This window comes from Besnoitia besnoiti (assembly GCF_002563875.1).
Source record: "Besnoitia besnoiti strain Bb-Ger1 chromosome Unknown contig00014, whole genome shotgun sequence".
Lineage (NCBI taxonomy): Eukaryota > Apicomplexa > Conoidasida > Eucoccidiorida > Sarcocystidae > Besnoitia > Besnoitia besnoiti.
In genome coordinates, this window is record NW_021703916.1 from 1495143 (window position 1) to 1515022 (window position 19880).

Here is a 19880-nt window from a genome sequence, read left to right on the forward strand (position 1 = left end):
CGACTGATCTCTTCTGAACCCGGGAAAAACCAAGAAGTCGCGGCTTGAAGCGCGTCAGTCCAAGCGTACACGCGTCGGCAGGGAATCGCAGGGGGAAACTCGAGACAGCCAGATGGATAAAGGTGAAAGAAAAGTCCTGCGAAACCGGGTTGCTGTGAAGAAACCACGAGAAGCAGAGGTAACGCCAAGAGAGCGTGGCATGCGGTGTGCCGTTTCGCGTCTCCTTTCGTTTCCGCATCTGAGGGACTTAGTCAAACCTCCTTTGCGACTGACTCACCACACTTGCAACCTCCCGGGTTGGAGGGTGGTTCTCTGGGGGCCAGTCCTGGCAAGAGGGACGGAAATGTCGTCACAACTACCCCCGGCACTTCAACGTGTCAACTTCATACCTAAAACTCTGTGTTACAGAGCTTTGTCGCATACAGAGCATGCTGTGCGAATCGCAGGGTCCGCTCAGGACCTCTCGTGGTGCGCGGTTGTGCACAAGACACAAGCGCGCCCTTCCGTCTCCAGCGGCCGCCTGGTCAGCCCCTCAGGAAAGCGACATCGCTTTGTCTCTGATCATAACGGCAGCGCTGCAGACCTAAGTGACCATCTAGCTGTCTGGCTTGGCAGAATCACGCTGACAATGAAAAGGACCCACGACGAGAATGGAAACTGTTCTAGCTATATATGCGTGCGTAAGCGCCCATCCACTACCGAAGTCCTGCCGGTCGCGTACCGAATTTTTCCTAGTCTCCGGGCCCCGTGTGTGCGGATTGGAACTAACGGAGATGCAGATGCAATCCCCACGGAGCGACGTCTGCGTATGGTGTTGACGCCAGGTCCAGATACCCCATGGTACTTGTAGGCTTGTGGAAAACTTGAGATGCCAGTGAAACTCCACCTCTCGCACAGAGAAGCCTGGGAGGAACCAGCTGACTGCGCTCGCGGAGCACTGGTTCCCCAGTGCAGCGGCGTCTGCATTCTCCTGAAACACCTCATGCAGCAACCGAGTCTAGGTATATCGTTCATGCCTTTGAACACTCAGATCGTGCTAAAGATAAGAGCGATGTTGCTCGCAATGAATGGTACCACCACGGGAGCTTAGTGCGACAACTGGTGCATTTTCGAACCTAAAGTGCCGAGACTCGTTTCCCACGCAAAGCTGCAGACAGAGATGCTGAGTGTTTTCGAGGCTACGCTATTTCGGCTCGAGGACTCGCCGTCGGAAGAACGCTGTAGAACTATACCGACGTATAGCTGATTATAACTCTTCTCGCGTCTTAGGGACAGGACGGACGCAGGCTGTCGCAGTGTCATCTCTTCACAAGGAGGCAGACACGCTACACTTGACACTTCTGCCGCAGCACGGACGCTGAAATCACACGTGCCATTCGGTAAGAGTATACTTCTCTATACTATCCATATACTACACTTTACGATGCCCCCTCTCAAAGTCCCCCTCGCGTCGGCGTTCATGCGGAAAATGTTTCGCGGCCGATTTGGCATCGTCGTTCAAATATGACTGGATCCCAACCCATATGTTTTCTTACATGGTCTGCGCGAGACCTGATCTGGGTTTCCTTCTCGACGGACAGGCATGGACGGTGCGTCATATCGCGTTTCTGATGCCGGTGTATATGGTGAGTTCGAAGCAGAAGGATATGGCTAAGTCGCTGGGCCTTGTTCCGGGACTCAAGGAACGTGACACCTCGGCTGGTGACGTAGTCTGGACGTCCGCAGACCGCCGAACTCCGGTTTTCGCGCGCTTCCACTGTTGTGACGAAATCGATACGCCGGCGTTCGTTATACGAAAGAGTACATATTAACAATGGGGTGCTTGAATTGTTGTCAGACACACATGATCAGGGATGCCAGGAAGTGCCGCACCACCAGTGCATGCATGCATTGCGGATGTTGCAGTTGCCCGCTTTTCAACAGGCGAACGCTCAATCGCAAGTACCGGGCAACGATGCCAACGAGCTTCGATGAGGGTATATGCCGCTTCGGCAGGAGGGGGGGGAACAGGAATGACGTAGCCGCCTTCGGGGAATCCATTGATGACCCCCGCCGCGGGCATCATGAGCATCGAACCAGCGGTAGGGTCTTCTCTAAGGCATGGATGTCTATTCAGTGTCGTAAGGATCTCAGTATTATTCTTTTCTTTTTGGGAACAACCCCAAGAATGAGAGTGAGGGTCTCGAGTTGGAACTTCAATGAAGAAGATGCAAGACTCTGAGCAGAGCCGTAGTCGTGCGGCCGAATCCTCGGCGACACATGAGTGGTAATGGTTGCAAGAGGCCCAGTCACGCCTATGATTTCCACAAGCCCACAGATGCGTTCGCTTCTACCGTGATCCCCCTGTAAGGCGGATACAATGCTAAACCGCATGGCTCGAGGGTCAAGCCTATGTATCTGCGTCTCCGTCGCCTGTCGCACAGCCGTGGGACAAGGGACCCCGCCATACTTCAAACTCCCTCCTCGTGGGCCGGCTCGGAGACGCACGGTATCTATCGGTAAACAAGTGAATCCACAGCTACTACAGCGCTTGCTCGATGCGTAGTCTTCGGGTGTGCTGACCCGAGTGTTTTTTATCCTAGTCAACACAGCAGATCTGGCGACGATCAGAGGCGCCGGGATCCCAGGGGTCTCGCCAACCCGTGTACACCGGTCCGCTCCCGGTTGTCGTGACCCATGGTTTTAACGCTGGTTTCAACTCTTCTTTCCCTCGTCAGTCACCCCCATTTTCACTTCACCAGAGTACAGGTCACCCACCTCAAGCACTGAGTTATCGACGACGCGGTAAGATAAGCACAAATGCCGATTTCCCCGTTGCTGTGAGGCGCAGCGCAGTCCTCGGGGGTCGACTGACAGCTTAACCCGTCCACACCTAGGGAACGTCCTTCGTCGACGATGTCTGCGGTCGCCCTCTCCATGAGTCGTGCTTCTCGGGAGATGCATTGAACCTGCACACCTTTCTCCAGGAGGATACATGAGCGTCAAATTGTTCGGATATTTAGTCAAGTGTTCCGGAATCTGGAGGCCGCTGCACGAAGCTTCGGATCTGCAGACTGAGCTTTACAGAATCGAGAGAGCAGTTTACTCGCGTGTCCTGCACATCACAACGTTCCTTTCCCCTTCTGACGAGCAGTTTCACAAGTTATCGGTGGCCCATCTGCAGTAGACCCTTGGATTTCGCGGGCGACGAACGCCGCAGCGCCACAATACAGCCTTGCTAGTTGGTCAAGGAGAAAGACTCAGGGAGCTAGCAGCGTCGTTTTCCACGTGATACAACTTGAACGCCACAATTGAAACGAATGCGCACTTTGCTAGCACTCACACCGGGCGTCTTCCGGGAGCCTGCCGCGTTTGTATCGCTCCGCAGACTTGCAGATGCTCAGTGTGCATGGATCGCGCTGTGGAGTCTGCTGAGCAGCACACCGGAGGCGGTAACAGCGGCGGCGCAGAGAGGGGATCCGCACGAATTTTCCGGGGTGGCATCTGTGTCCCCAAAGTAGACGCGACGTTGTATTCGTGCCCAGTACAGGACTATAACGTACATTCGCTGGTTACCCTGCATGGACTCGCGTGTTATCGGGGGAACAGCGAGCGGCCGCAGTTGCCTACCCGCCGCCTGCGTCGATGCGCAATCGTGGGGGCTCGACGGCGCTGTAGCATACTGGATGCGTGGCCCACGTTGAGATGGGCGCTGCGACGGGATGTTCGTTTGTAGAAGGGAACCGCTTGCCGCTGTGGAGCTCTCGCAAGCTGCACGAGGATATTCAATGGACACTCACCCCGTTCGCGTGTTTGAGGATGTCGGTGATGAACGTGCCCCCCGGGAGAGGCTTCTCAAGTATCGTATCACCCGCTCACGGCGAGAGGTTCCGCGACAGTACGCAGCACATGTGGGAAGGCACGCGGTAACCTGCCGGGGCCACAGCTACTTCGTACTGGAGCAAAGTTGCCCTTCTGCTTCATTGACCACTCGCGATATGAGGGCACCCCCCCCCGCTATGTAAGGGTGTACCTGACAATGTGCTGCATGGCCAGAGGAAGGACGGTGACAGCGATCTGCGCGTCACTGTGTTGCGTCGTCCTACTAACATCCCGTGTCCTATCTGGGGGTTCGCCACGAAGTAACGCGTGCGTAAATCAACTATGGCCAAAACGCGATATGCGCCGTTCGCGAAGCGACACTTCGCTCCTTTAGCATAAGGACGGGATGGAGCAGTACCTGATAGGCTCACTACCCCCTACCTACGGTAGGAGCACGTGGTCACACACTCGTCGCGCTATTTCGTAGCACACGAGCATTCACAAACACCTATAGAGGCTTAGCCACGGCGGCACACATTCGTCTGCGGCCCTCGAGACTGGTATCTGAATCCTGGCACACAACTGCAGACTGAGCGTAGCGCTGAGGCTCATCAGTGACTCCAGTGGGAAGCCGCAGCATCGCGCGGCAGTGCTAAGGCTTTGCCTTACTATGGCATGGGAAACGAGTGCTGTTCTACAGGACGGACACCGATAAAGAGAGCGAATAGAATAGACGACATACAACTCGAATGGACCACGCCGTCAGATTCGGCCGGGTAACATTGCAACAAGAGGCCGCCAGTAATCACCGTGATCGCAGTCAGCTCTCTTCGAAAACGCACAAGAGTAACCCAGCTATCAGGGATACGAGGCCAGCAGGCATTCCACAGCGATGCACTGCCTTCAGTGGCTACCCAAATCGACTAAAGAATCCGCTCCGCACCGGCACACAGCGCCACTCGTCCAATCAGTCTGTCGCAGTCCCGGGCCTGATCAGAGCTTTTTTATGCTTGTGGAGATACCCAGCCGAACGCTGTGGCGCCCGTCGGCTGGCGGCGCGTCGGGTGGCTATACTCTTCTGTCAGCGTGGGGGTGATCGCACGACTTCTGCCCATATAGAGTGGAGCCTACGAGTGTGCATTCATTTACTGTTGGAAAGACGCCCAGGCAAGGCTGCACATATGTCACGTCTGTTGTTGGTGATGCGGTCATAATGGAACCCCCGTCCTGCGGCCGTCCACTCGGCTGTGCTGCCCACCGTGTGATCAAGTGCTGGCACGACGCGTTTCCTCAATAGTATATATATTCGGTATCTTTGTTTTTTCGCGCGGCTGGATGGCTTAGGTGTTGTCACGGGGCTGACACGTTGTCTAGATGAGAGCCCGTGCCCCTGTTATGGCTTGCTGCATTTGCTTGAGGCGCAGGTATACGTGCCCAGTGGATGTATGTCCGATGCTGGCGCCAGCACACACGGTACGTTTCTCTCTACCAGATCGCAGTACAAGATGCAATTTTCCACTGCATCTGGGATGTGTGCCGTTGAATGACTTAGCTGCTGCCCACAGTTGCCAGGGCAATGTCTCGGCAGACCATTTAGGGCGAAAGAAGCAAATGGCTGTTGCTCGTGTGGTGCCGCCGATTGCTCTGGACGCAGAAGAAACTGCTGAGTCCTCCATCCCACAGGAATACAATCGATTACGTTCACCAACTTCAGCTTAATAGCAAAGCTACCGGGGTTCCGGCTCTCTACGTCCACCGGCGGGCCGCCGTCTAGACGGTCTCACGTGTGGGCACTGTGAAAACAGCTCCACGGCGGCCGAGGCTCTCTGAATCCACCAAACCCTCACTTACAAGGGTTCGTTGCAGCTTATCAAAGAAATCAAAGAACTTACAGAGAACACCTAGCTTTGAGCCTTTCCAGTAAACGACGACAATGCTGACTCGGTCGTTGATGCCAGGCACAGCCCGGGCCGCGTTGATGGCCCCATTGCGAGGAAACAATTTGCGTTGTTGGCCCCGGCGATGCACGCGCAAGGATAAACCAGGCAGAAGCGTGGCAAGCCGCAACTGGAGTCACATGAGAACATCGGGTTCCCTTTTTGACTGCCCGTGCTGGCCAGGCACCTAGCGAAACGGCTTCGGGAGACTGCATCGGAGGCACGTCCGCAACAAGCAGCACGCAGAACCCAGGCATCCCGCCATCCGCGCCGCGGGCATTGGGTCCGTTCTCTGCATCTGTGATTCACGGCGTTTTGAATCAAAAACAGGGTGATGCAGGAGATCGCGGACAAGGCGAATCTCAACAATCCTGTGGGAGCGGCCATGTAAGCCATTGCTACCCGCACATGCCGATGAAATGGAACTGAACAAATTTAAGAAGGAAGCTCCCTGCTCTGGGTCTAATAGGGCGCCTTCTCGGCCGTGGTGGCGCATGTAACGACAGTAGCTCCTACGCGTGGACTGCGGCGACGTGACTCGGGAACCACAGTGGCTGTTGCAAGTATGTTGGGCGGCGGACAGGCTTGCCGCAATACCGGGCGTGGCCTACAGTACATGCTGCAATGGAAGCATGGTGCGCTCATCACTGTTGTGCTTCGTGGTGTACAGGTCAGGCGTCGGACACAGACTCAACAGTTGGAGAGCTAAAGGCTGATCTTGCCTCTGGCGGCTCTGCACCTGCGTACTCAGCGCTCGCAAAATTTGTTGATGTTCGGGGCTTTGGGACAATGCCGCTTGATATGCTCGCGTACCACCTCTCGAAGCGCCAGGCTGTGGAGATTCGTAGAGAGTGGGAGAGCGAGTATCGCTACGTCGTGCTCTACGTTGGCCGCGCGATGGTGAACAGACGCCAACTGCTCAGCCAGTCGCACCTCGAGGAAGCGGCAACCAATGCACGAAAAGGTTTCGACATCAAGCAGGCGCAAGGCTGCAACGTGCCATGAAGCTAGAGAACCGGGCGAACGAATCAGTACAGAAGCTCTTGGCAATCGGTGTACATTCACCTGTCCGAGAAGAAGAGAGTGCTGGTGCTGGTCTGGAACATCAAGACAGGACCATTTCACGCGGTGGACTCGGTACCAATGGTGACCGCTTTCCCACCTGAAAGAGGTACAACAGTTGAGTTGCAGATGCGGCGAATCATTCCCCAGAAAAGTTTTTTCGGAAAAGCCTGCGGTATGATTTCAAAATCATGCATCGTCTTCGTAGCCCGAGTGGTTAGCCCCGCAGGCAGTAGCAGCGCGGCTATCCCGCATGGAACATGTGCCCGGCAGATATCGCTGTTCACACCTCATCACCAGCGGTTGTTCAGATGCCTGTTGCCTGCCGTTTGGCACTGTCAAGAGCTCCAGCCCTCAGTGCCACGCAAATAGATCAGTGGACCAGGCAGGCCCGGCGACGCAGCGCAAGCACGACACGGAACGCCGCAGATGGGCCGCTCACCTTGAGGCCAATGCCACGGTAGCTGAACGCTTGATTGCTGCAGTCGCTGAGAGGCAAGCAAATCCAGAAATCCGGTGCTTCGCGCTGAAACCACGGCGTCAGACCCGTCCCGGCTTCAGTCCTGGGTGCGGCTTCTCCAGATGTGCCGACACGCTGCTCTTGTGAGTCGATTCGCTGGAGCTCTGGAGTGCCACTGGCACCTTGATTCTCCGATTGCGATCTGTGTCTAATAGAATCAGAGTGATGGATCCAAGTTGCGCGGCGATGTTACCATAGACTGAAATGTCAAACACTGGATGGGCAACGAGTCCCTGGCTGCTGGTAATGGGTGCACAGGCCTGAGAGCGAACCGACAAGATCGCATAGGGCCCCCCAATGTAACAGCTCCTTTCGTGCAGCTTGCTGGATCGTATGTTCGCGGTTCCTCAGTGCCATGTTCATGATCCGGAGCGAAACAGTCGGCGTTGCAGCGGCAAGGCACCTTCAGCTCAGAAGAGTGTAGGTGCGAGCGGTGCCCGATCTGACAGTCCCAGGTGCCTATCCAAATCCCTGCCTGCGGCCACCGTTCAATTGCCCTCCTGCGCTATGATAGCATTCGCGCATCTTGCCCTAGAGAGTCTGAGGCGAAAGGGACAAGACGTACTGGATGTCTGAAGGGACGGGTTTTTACTACAGAGCACTGCCAACCCTAAACCCTAAACTTAAGCGCCTTGCGGCATGACGGGACGAAGGATCCGAGGATTCATGGTGGTTTTAACGGGGATTAATTTGTCATTTCCACTACCATGTCCACGTGCCCTGCAGGAAACTTGTAGGTGGAGATTCAAACAGCACATCCGTTCTCAACGGCGCTGGAAAACGCTGGCGTGGGCCTGTTTATTGTACGGCCACCGGCAGTTCCCCGGTCTTTGTTGCTGTCTCCGGTGGCTGATTTTCCTTTAAAACTCCACTGTAGCAAGCTGACGACGGAGCCAGGAATGAGCCTTACCATGACAACGTCTTCAGCTGCGATTCATTCTTCAGCGTTATCGTCTTGAACAGGAAATTCATGAGAATGACAACACCAAGGTGAGTGCTCCGAGACTTGCGACCGCGAGGCGTCCGCGCGGGGTCTCACAGGTGCCCTCCGCAGACTCGAGAAGCAACTGGCACCGCACAACACTTATGAAACGACAGCGGCACCTCGTCAGCTACCAATCCGCAGCCAGCATTCTTCACGATCGCACCCGTGCTCGCGGCCATGGTTGCGGCCGCGTCAGCGCCCGACGCTACGCAGACGACCGCCAGGTCTGCACGAACTGTGTCACCGAGGAAGGAACGCCAGCACGGATAATACTGCTATATTGCGTGAGTGGCTGCTGACGTGCCGTATAACACGGAACATGCCATTAGCGACGAGCTAGCTTCCCTGTCCAGCTTCGGTTTTTCACGTGGAGGCAATCGCTCGTTTCAGCAATCCCTTCGCAGCCTGTTCTTGTGCGGCCCACCATATGTGCTCCTGGTCCTGGCCCACGCCCACGACAAGCGCCACGGTGACGTACCAGAACCCCGTTCCAAAAAGCGCGCCATGAGCAGAAAAGTAGTCGGCACGTGGGCTCTCGCCTGCAGTTCCTGCGGTGTCTTACTTGTTTTCTGCTGCGTCTCCATCCTGCAGGGGAACAGGCATATCATTAGCCTCCACATGGGTACTGGAGCCTGTCTCGAGAAATGCCCCAGGGCATGTGAACTTGAGGCGGCGAATTCACTTTTCATTCATAGGAGTTGCACAATGAGCACGCCAAATATGCGGGGCATTTGTGTCTGTGCACTGGTCCACTGGGGGGCGGCTTCACCTTAACAGCGAGTGGATGGCAAGCTAGGAAGAGCGAAGGGAACTGAGCACAAACCCAGCAACGTTCTGGTTCATCTTGATGGCAATTGGATCATTTTCTCCCTGTCGTATGGTCCCGTTAATCGGGTGCAGTCGTCGGGAGAACCTGCCTGCCGGTGTCTTCCGGATGGAGAGGCGAGGCGACGGACGCTGGCCAAGCAGAGGCGGCACATGACGGGAGAGGCTCACGGGATAGCATTGCGTACGCGCGCTGCAAGCGGCTTTGGTATACGTGGGTCTCACATCTGCGTTACTCCATTCATGAGCCGCCTGACACCACTGGGAGTCCTCTCCCCAGGGAGAAGCGTACCCGAGTTTGCCTTGCAGAAGCTGACTATCGCTTGCTGATTGACGAAAGAGGCGCCGAATGATGCCCAGGACTGCAAGTCGAACTGCCGCGCGTGCGAATTGTGCTTCTCGGGCGAGGCGCAGCTGATACCGTTCCAGAGCGAATCGCAATCGCCCGCCACCGAGACCCCGTGGACCACTGACTGGCGCGTGATCCCACGAAAAAAAAATAGCGTCTCTGTAAACGAAGTGATCCACAGGAATAAGTTTCAATCTATGGTTTCATGCCGTCATGGTCCGATTGTGTTATGGTCAATTTGTGATCTCAAGATGGCACCCCTGTAGGTGTTTGTAGATAAGGTGAAACGTGGATGCCAACCTGCTGAAGCTGTGCCGTCTCTTTAAGCACTTGGTTCCATTCTACTGTTGACGCACCGTGCACATTAACTGTTTGTGTCTGCGACAGTTCATGAAACCCATACGTGGGACGGAGGACGAAGTGCTTTTTATGACAGCACATTACTCGAGCTGTATGCCCTCGTTCCAGGCTGGTGGAAGGGCGGGTAGGACCAAGACCCTAATGGGGCCAGCCATGAGGCCGACATAGAATAGTCCTCTCGTCCAGCCCGCAAGAAGAACGCCCCGCGAAGCAGACGGTACATGTTAGAGGTTTCGGACACTGCATCTCTTGCGGTGGCACCCTGGCACACCAGCGCACGGAGGATACACACGCGTCTTCATAGCTGAGGCTATGGTTCAGGGCCAACCGCGGGTTTCATAGTCCTGACATTGCTCCGAAGATACTGATGAGTCAGAAGAAACCTGCCACGCGGGTGACAGGAATCGCTTTCGTAAGCGCCTCGAGTCAGAGGCGCCTCCAGATGGTGTAGCAACAAAATACGTTCTCCCAAACCACCGTAAAACGAATCGGCGCATGGAAGCTGACGAGCTAGAAGAGCAGACGCGCCCCTGATGGAAGGGACGTAACGATATGCGTCGCACACGCCAACGGAATTTCAGGCGCCGCCATGAGGATGCAGCGCCATGGCGCACAGAACATCGCACCAACCCTGCACAGACGAGAACAGGTCGTCAGTAGGATCTGCCCGATGGAATTCTATGCGCCACCCCATACACGTTCAGCTTCTAGCTCCCGTAAGGAAATCTCTCTCCCTACGTGCGTACATACACCCAGACGCTGCCAAACTCTACCCCGATGCGGATCTGACCAGAGCAAGGCAAACTTCCCGTTCTTTTCGTAAATAGTCGTGCTTCTCTTTCAGGGTTCTCAACTGACGCCAAATAAAAAAAGGAAGACACACCAACTGCCATTTGTGTCTATACAGACTTCTCAACGCAGAGCCAGCGTCACTTTTCAGCTCAAACAACCCATCAGAAAACCGAACGCACGCTGCAGGCAAGCGGTACACGCCCATAAGCGATTGTAACCTCTGCTTGTCGAGTCTCCCGCTCTCCGCGGGAATATCGACAGCGACACCAAAGTGTTCTTCGCTCCGACGCGATGCACCCAGTGCCGCCTTCTGACGCGAAGGGCAGACCCCAGACCACTGGTGATGTGTTCCACCGCTGCACTCGTTATGCTGACTACCGGCTTCTCTTCCGCCTGCCAGGCGGGGTCGTGCAGCTAAAGGCCGCAACTGGTAGCAGTCGGGAGCCAGGAAGAGGTACGCGATGGGTGCAGAGTTCTCGACCCCCAACACGCTGAAGGGACCTTCGACATAATTAGCCTGAACAACCAGATGGACATCAACAAGCGCCAAACAAGCAGTAGGTTCGTAGCGAGTAACGCAGGACGAGAAAGCCGCCGTCGAGCCTCTAGCCACGGGGGGGCTGCGTTGCCGTGGTCACAAAACAGCCGACGACAAAACAACTGACGCCGACAGAGAGAGGCTCGTCCTGTGCATCTGGAGACATGACCTGCGCGTCTCCTTGACCAGAATGCGCAGGCCTGGGAACAACGTAACGCCAGAACACCTCTGAAAATATGTCGTAGTCACAGCGTGGCTTCTGAATGCAGCAACTGTAAGGAAACTAGCCAACGACACCTTGAGAATTGCAGAAGGGGGAAGAGGAAGTGAGGGGGAGGGGCGGCCGAAAACAACCTAACCGGAGGAGAGACTTACAGAGAAGTCAATTCCATCTTTCTCAAGCAGCTTCTCCACCTCTGCGGCAACCACCGGAGACGTGAAGGAGACGAGTGATTGCCGCCTGCCCCGTGCCGAAACATTGTCGGGTGACCGAATGGCGTCACCGAGGGCGTTCGCGGCTGGGGACGGCAGAGGCCACAAAGGCACGTCTGGGTAGTGGTGGACCACGAAGCTTCTGACAACCTGGAGGGAACGCCGTAGAAGATACAAGGCAGAACGGACTGACATTAAATGTGAAGAACAGACAGCGTTCTCTCACTGTTCTGTCAGACCTCCAGCGTCCCTGAACCGTTGCGCTTGGTGCACTCCGGTAAACCTCAAAGGCCACCTTCGCCTCCCTTTATTTCCTCAACTGCAGCCGCTACATATGAAGAAATGGCACATCGCGGGGGACGCGCGCGAGCAAATCCACTCGTGGTGAACTTTTTGAAACGCACGCAGAAAATTCGTTATTGGTTACTTTCAGAAACTAGCGAGCGCTGCTGCTAATACTCAGCCAGAATGGCATTCGCACGAGACCGGGGGGGTGTGCTTCCGGAAGTCCTCCACTGTAGGCACCAGTTTTCGAAGGCAGTACTTACGAACTGTGGTAGAAACGGCAAGTACTGAATAGCTCGAGCAGCGTCGTCTTCTCGCACACCCTCCTTCTTTTGCACGCTGCACAGCGCACTAGCCAGTCGCTGACAAGCAACCCGTAGAAAGGCCCCGGCTCCCCAGGACGCGGGAGTAAGAGAGCGCCGCAGCTGCGGCTTGCTCTCTTCTCCAGAACCTGCCACCGAACACGAAGCAGAGTTGACTCGGTGAAGAGGTGAAGCCGAGCGCGAGACCGCGTTACTCAGTTTCGAGGCAGAGGATAGGATGCATTGAGGCGGCGGTGGATACAGTGAGATCTGAACACACCGGAAACAGACAGACACCTAGTGGAATGCTTGAGAAAACAGCGAATACTCCTGAAGAAACCCACGAAAAGAGGCCGCGGACCATACATCGCGCAGTCGGCCTTGGAGAGCGAGGGACGGGGTAAACGGACATACGGCGTGACGACACCAGGCTGACACCTTCGCGTCGCACGGCACTCAAATATTGGCTCAAACGAAACAAGAGAATCAGGAAAAAGAATGGTGACCTTGCTCTCTACTTTTGTAACCGAGATCGGGCGCTGGCGCAGGACCGTGAGAAGGCGCACGTTCCAGCCGAGCAAGACTCGCCGAGGTGAGCGTCGCGGAAACGGACAGAGGACGAGAACTTTCGTGGAAGACAGAACACAGAGCGAAGCACGCTGTCAAGAACGCTATACACGACACACCCTGCGAGAGCACTACTGTTTTACTATTATAGCTGGCCCCACTGCGACAGCTGCAGGGCGTTACTGTCCAGCAGGAGGCCCATCTCTCGAAGTTCTCCTGAGAGAGGCGCGCAACTGTTCCCAAATGAAAGAAAAAAGGACCTGCGATGAGCTGACGCTGGATGTATACGATGGCGATAAGACCTACCAGTGAATACGTGATGGCAAGCAACTGAGAGAGACTGAATGCTTTAGGATCCAGCGACAAGTAACGCCGTAGAAGCCCCATCTCGAGCGCCAAGATCGATTCCTCCTGGACCGCGTCGGACATTAGGGACTTTGCTGCGCCAAGTAAAGCTCGCGATGCTAGAAATTCCACATGCCCGTTCTGTAGGTCCAGTTCGCCTCCTGCATCTCGGTCAGATGCTACGCTGGGCAATGTGTGGCTAGCGCGAGCGACGACAGAGTGCATCCACAGATCAGCCACGCGGAGCTCTGCATCTGCGTCCTCGTGAGGCACGAAGCCATACGGAGTGCCTTCTAACTTTCCACGATCTCTTCTCGTTGCTCGCAGTGCATCTCCTTCACGGGATAGGCACATCTGACTATTCTCTTCACTTTGAGAAAGCCCTCGCGTAGCAGCGTTGCATGCGGCAGAGAGCCGCTGTCGATCACGCACTTCAGAGAGACACAGGAGGCTGTTTACTTGTGCATCTATCCACAAGCTGTCTCGATGTGCACCGCTGAGAAGGTGCTGCCGATTACTTCGCATGTGCGTGAAGTCTGTAACTTCGCGCGGCTGGTGCGCCCCCTGCGTTCCCCTCTCGCAGTCAACCGTCGTGTGGCCTTCCAATGGCATGGGCGACGACTCGGTGCCGTCTCTCGCTGATGCCGCTTCTCCGCTTTTGATTTCTGGTCCCTGATGTGCACTAGGATTCCGCATCGAGTTTCCGTCCTGAGAGGCGGCCGAGCCCAGAGTCTGTCCATGCCAAGGTTCGTCGCTCGAAGACTCTTCCGCCCAGTGTCTCCTCTCTACATCCCACGCGGTCCTGACACCGCCTCTCAACGCCCTGTAAAGCCTCGCAACGTCTGCCGGGAGAAGGGTTTCCACCGGTGCTCTTGCGCCTTCGCCAATCCGCTCGGGCGAAGCCACCGACGAAGCGGCGAGCCGGGGCCCTGTTTGTTCATCCCCGGCAGTCCCGTTCGGAGGCGAGCACAGGCTGCGCGCGATGGCGACGAGGGCAGTCGAGACAGAAACCCGCACATCGGGGGGCGCAGTTTTCGCACCAGAGAGGGCATCCGAAAAGAGCGAGGAAAAAGAGACGAAGCAGTCCACCAACGCAGACGCTGGGGGTATGGGGGAAACCAGAGGCCTCAACGGGCTCGAGGCAGCAGCAGCGGCGGCGGCGGCAGCGACAGCAGAGGGCTGCGAATCCGAGGATGGACCGGTGGCGGCGCTTGGAGTCAGAGGAGGGGAGTCTACATCGCCTCCCCAAGGCGCCTCTGGCCGAACTGAACTGTCGGGACCCCGTGTCGCGCCAGCCTTCGCGCCAGTGTGGCAATCGAAGTCACGTTGTTCGCGCACGGGTTCATTCGCTTTCTCCGGACTGTTGCCCCTGAAATCGTACTCTGCTAGCGCACCTCTCGACGCAAGAGGAAGCAGGAGCCTCGAGCAGCACTCCGTGGTCGCATCCTGCCAGAACGATAGAGGCAGCGCTGGCATGGGCGACAGCGCGGAGAGGACGGCGCCAAACAGTTCCCAGTCTAGGGCACAGAAATCCAGGTACTCGGCTATCTGCGCCTGAAAAGCAGACAGAAGACACTCTCGACACATAAAGGCGCATACGCTCCCCACACAGACCATATTCGCATGTGATAATATGCCGGCACGAGGGCGTGCCTATCATTCTATGAAAACACCGACGAACGAGGAGGAACGGGGCAGACACCAGCATGCCGCGATGTAGATATCCCGCTGCCCTTCCAGAGGAGCGCCCGCATTGGCGGGGACGCAATCAGATCCGATAAGGCTGGTGTACCAGAGTTAAGCGTAGCGTCCTACACAAGAAAAAATGAGAGCCGCGCCTGCAACGTACGCGTACTCAAACGAAGTTATTGGTAGCCCCCTATCGGAAAAGGCAACTGAGTTTCGCTCCGCACCTGCAATTCGAGAGACAGAGGAATCCTCAGCTGCCTCGCGGAGATAACGAGCTCCGCCAGTTGAGGAGAAGGCAGGCAAGGGACGATGTCCGGCACGCGAGCCGTCAACACGGTCTGGAGCTGAGGCGTGCACAGCCGGAACCTCGCGTACGCAAAAGCGAGGTGTCCCACTTCTTCCGCAGAAAACCCTGAAAACGCCACAAAGGAACGAAACACCTAAAGAACTTCTGCATAAGGCGGAAGCGCAATAACACAAGGTGCAGTTCCACGGCTCGCCCAGTGCAGAGCGCCTCGCATGCACTTCCGCAAGCACGCCCGTATATATACATGTATTTATACATATTTATATATATATACATACGTGCTGGACGGAATTGGCGGGACGTATATCCTTTTCGACACGCGGAGACGCCCCGTCGGCATCTCCAAGCCAGAGGTGAGCAAGGCGCGGGGAGACGAGAACTGGGAAGGTAAGTTTGTATAGGCAAAGACCAGAAGCCAACCACGAATACAGGCAATCAAACAAGAGACATGAGAAGTATCTGTGAAGGCGATGGCGTAGCTCTAAGTGCTAAAGATCCAACAGGCTGGCAGCTCTCGTGTCTTATTTTGTGCTGCATATTCTGGGACGCACGCGTCGAAAGGCGGGCAATGTGGGTCGCGGCGCGGAGAAAGAGCGACTCGCAGGAGAGGCCGACAAGCGCGAAGGAGAGAAGCAGACGACTCAGATGGGTAGGCGAGAAAGTCGACAGTATTGAGGCCGAGGCTGTCGCCACGCTTTCTGCACAAGACAAAGACAAAGATCAGACACGTCTTCTTGTTCCCAACATGCTCCTATCTTTTGCATTTTCTCGGGACTGAATCCCTGGAAGTACCGCGGCCGCCACGGCTATTCTGCTTTGTCGGCTCGAGAACAAAGCCACATGCCCGGGTGACGTCTCTTTTGAGTCCCCTCTCAGCTGCCTTTGAGAAACTGCAAAGGCCTCCGGGTACCTCATCACTGGCGGATAAAACAGCAGACAGATATTGTATCGCTTTCTTGCCTTCTTGCCTTCACCGCTACGCTCTCCCGCGAGCCGTCCTGCACACTAGCTTACAGTCTTGCTCTCGCGTGACGCGGCGTCTGATTCTTTCCCTAGTTTCCGGCTCAAGTGCGGCGCCCCGCTGCGAGGCGATTACTCTTTGCGTTGGGGCGTAGAACGCCTCTCGCACGCGTACCGAAGAGATGGCCGTCCTTTAGGTGAAGCGACGCAAATGCATGCGCGACGTCGGCGAGCTCTTGCCCAGACGCTCGTAGGTGCTGCTGGGAAAACTTGAGCGAGAAAGCGGCGTAGAACGGGAGGTAAAAGACGCGGAAGCATACGGCGAACAGAGCCAGCAGACGACAAGCCGTGCGTAGGGGGGTCGCCTCGTCCAGCTGAGAAAGCACGACCGCAAGGCACGAAACCGACGGGGGCAGCGATTCAGCGAGAAGAACAGAGAAGCATGTCTCGCTTCAGCTTCCCGAGACAACACCCACGCTCTCCATAGACTGCTCCTGAAGACTCCCTGCGTCTCCCTCGCTCGCTCTGTTTCTCTGCGAAGCTCCCTGTGCTGCTTGCGGCGTCCACGTGCTTTCTCATTACCGTCTCGGCTGCCCGTTTCATGAGCGCTGCCACAACTTTATCCTCGGCTTCCCGCAAGGCGTCGTCTGTTTCGCGTTCGACGGCTAGCGGCTCTCGAAAGGCGCCCGTGACCCGTCTGTCGCCGTGGGCGAGTAGATCCGCCCCATCGCCCTCGCACCGCTCGTCCTTCCGCCTCCTCTCCCGCCGCGTCTCCGGTCCCCGGCGCGCCGCGCTAAGAGGACGCAGGAGCGGATCGTCGCTCGCCGCGTGGACCACGTTCCGACCCCTGCGGAAGTTCGCGACGGCGGCGGCTGCGCGCCGAATGTCTTCGCAGTCCATGAGGCACGCGCCTGGCACAGAACACCACGCGCACGCAGGCAACAAGGATTCCCCGCGGCGAGCACCGAGCAGGCGTAAACGCACAGCGGAGGCGACAGCACTGTCTGACAACTCGCGCTTCTCAAAGTCTACATACCGGACAGAGGAACGCGAGGGAGGCGTGGCGCGGGCCGCCGAGCTTGAATGCGTGCGAGACGCCTCCCAATTCCTTTCCGGTCATGTCTCTTCTAACTTCTGACATCTACGAGAGGGGTCGCTGCCCACGCACAAACGCGACGCAGGGGCAGGAACGAAGAGACCCCGCAGGAAACGCAAACTGACTTATCTCGAGCCGCCGAAGAACTGCGGTGTACGCTTCTGCGCTATTCGAGGCCGGAAGCGTCTTGGAAAACTGAAGCAGGTAGGAAGCTGCAGCGGAAGAAGCGCACGCACGAAAACGCAGGAGAACGCAGAAATTCCTAAAAGCAAGTCTGCTCTTCGCGCAGGATGTGCATGAAGGAAAAGACTCACCAGCACATGTGAGGACGACGGCGTCAGCGTCTGACGGGCGGCAGACGCAGCATCTGTACGCAATGGCCTCCAAAACAGTTACAGTAAACGCCGGTGGGAGGCAGTCGGGCGGACTCTGCGGCCTCATGATTTTAAACGTGTGCGACGAACCCCGTCCCCGCAAGCAAGTGGATGAACCCTGATGTTTCCGCTCCTTACCGAGGTGCTTGACACTCCGCATTTGCGCGAGATGCCTCAGCTGCACGTGGGCTGTCGTCGAAGCGGACGGTATAACTCCGCCTCGGTCGTTTTCCAGCCGGATGCTGCGTCGCTCTCCGCCCGCGGCAGTCGACACCTGCAATACTTTTCCCGCAATCGCGTCAAAGCGTCTGCAGCTGACGCCCGCGAAGCTGTCTCCGCTGTCCAAAGGCAACTGCTCAGATGACCGCTCTTCGCGGCGGACGGCGAATTCGCGCTCGTGAACGTCGTTCAAGATGAAGGGCTCGAGTTCGTCCTCGGCGGGCGGACGCGAAGAAAATGGCGGCGCCAGCTTCGAAGCGGAAGCTCCCCGACGCGTGCCACCATGAGAGATATCCCGGTTTTTGGCTGCGGTCAGCAGCGGATCTGGGGTCCTTATATACTGAACTTTCTTGCGAGGCTGCGCCACGCCGTTCTTCTTTTTCTTCTTCCTTAGCAGCTGCATGAGCGAGACGACCGACCGCCGCTGGCCCTGCACGGCGAGGAGTCTCCCAAGCTCTCCAGATGTCAGCGTGGGCATGCGGAGGAGACAGGTGTCTCCTCGTCTGCCCCTGTGGAGCGGAGACGGGACGGGAGTGCAGCCTGGTTCGCAAAGACTGACGGCGAAACGCCAAGCTCCTCCTCCGGCGCGGAGGACGTCGCGGCCAGCATCGTGGATGGCTTGGTGACCGGATGTCTCCGCGAGTGCAAGCGGTCTGCGCTTAATCACGCCGCCCTTCTCGGCTGGTTTGTTCGCGGCAGCCAGGGGCGGGCTCGTCCCGCGTAGCCTGGAGCTACAAACGGGGGACAAACTGTGGTTCGCAGGCGGCAGCGGAGACGAACAGAGACGAGTCGGCGGAGGCGCAAGGCCAGAGGGCAGCCGCGGAGGAAGCAGCGGAGCCTGGAGGCGAGCGCAGCCGAGACATAGCGAAGCCATCGTTTAAGCAGGCAGGGAAGAAAGGGAGCATGTCGCCACGCAGCTACCTCAAAGGGAGGCGGATAAAGCGAAACAGGCAGGCGAGGTCAGACGTTGGCAGAAAAATATGCACGGTGAAAATACGCGAAGACGCAACGCCGTGAGGCACAAAAGCGCCTCTGCAAGGCAAGCGCGACGGTGCAACAAGGAAATAACGGGCGAAGACACTGAGACCAGCTCAAGAAGAGTGAAAAAGAAAAAATCCTGGCTAGGGGGCTGCCACCTTTGTAATGGAAATAGCGTACGGACTGGGAAGAGTTTCTGCAAGAAAATCCGAGAGACACTAGTTAAAAACGCAAATCCTGTTGCAGATGCATGCGGCAGGCAGAGGCTGCAGAGCGCATGCATCTGCGCACTCGACATGCGCGATAGTGAACCATGAACGGGGAAATGGGCAAGCTACGGAGAAGGAAGAGTACAGCCTGTCTACTAAACACCACGGAATCACATCGTTCATCTTGATTCAACGCTGTGATACTGCAGCCACGTATACAACCGCGCATGGTTCAACGTATACCGGCGGGCGCGTCAGGGTCGTGGAGAGTTGCATGTCTCTCCGCGTGCTCTCATTTCGGAATAGGCTAGAAAACTTTGGAGGAAAAAAATCCCCTTTAGCACAAGGGACTTTCCAACATTGGGTTTGCGGGACGAATTCTTCGTCCTTCGGTCGGTTATCGCTCGTTCAGTAGCGCCGCACGATGACTACGGGGCCGGCGTGACGACTTCTCAACGGGTCGTGGCGATTTGTGGATCTGCCATCCCGGCGCCACAGGCAGTCACGGGGCACGCCGTTGACTTGCAGAAACCGTCTAGGAAACCCAAAGTTTTGCCTGCTTGTATACAAAGCCATAGTCTAGCGTGTTAGGTCTGCTTGCACGTTCCCTACACGGCCTTGTGTGCGGAGATCAACAGGAGTCATTGGCTGCTGGTCTGAGAAGCTTTCTTCATATACCTGTCTGCTACTGTGCGGATGCATAATACTATGCAAGCGACCACCGCATGTCCAGCTAATATACTCGCGAAACGTCTGCCGCAGTGGTTCAGTCGGAGTCACGAGAGGAGTCTTAGCGCTGTCGACTTTCACCAGAACTACGTTGAATGCTGAAGACAGAAACCCATGATGCAGCAAGCATTGAGGAGCTCTGGGCAACCAATGGAAGCTACAGCTGCATGCTGCCCAGGACACACCTATCACGCCGTGGAGAGCAGAAGTATCGGTTCT

At 56.6% G+C, this 19880-nt stretch overlaps 2 protein-coding genes across 2 annotated transcripts; one reads left to right on the top strand and one right to left on the bottom strand.

Moving 5' to 3' along the window:
- Positions 1-5175: 5175 nt before the first annotated feature.
- BESB_026770 (KRUF family protein) lies at positions 5176-6743 on the top strand (the record flags this gene model as incomplete). The annotated part of the gene is made up of 3 exons (XM_029361357.1): positions 5176-5274; positions 5922-6021; positions 6409-6743. The coding sequence occupies 3 exons, from the start codon at positions 5176-5178 to the stop codon at positions 6741-6743; spliced, it is 534 nt and encodes a 177-aa protein (XP_029215712.1).
- A 430-nt stretch (positions 6744-7173) lies between these two features.
- On the bottom strand, positions 7174-18619 carry BESB_026780 (uncharacterized protein; the record flags this gene model as incomplete). Its single annotated transcript, XM_029361358.1, has 14 exons — positions 7174-7468; positions 8360-8531; positions 8784-8890; positions 9423-9638; positions 10850-11148; positions 11545-11751; positions 12150-12458; positions 13062-14654; positions 15014-15201; positions 15648-15794; positions 16232-16430; positions 16639-16967; positions 17278-17364; positions 17665-18619. The coding sequence occupies 14 exons, from the start codon at positions 18617-18619 to the stop codon at positions 7174-7176; spliced, it is 5103 nt and encodes a 1700-aa protein (XP_029215713.1).
- Between the last annotated feature and the right edge of the window lie 1261 nt (positions 18620-19880).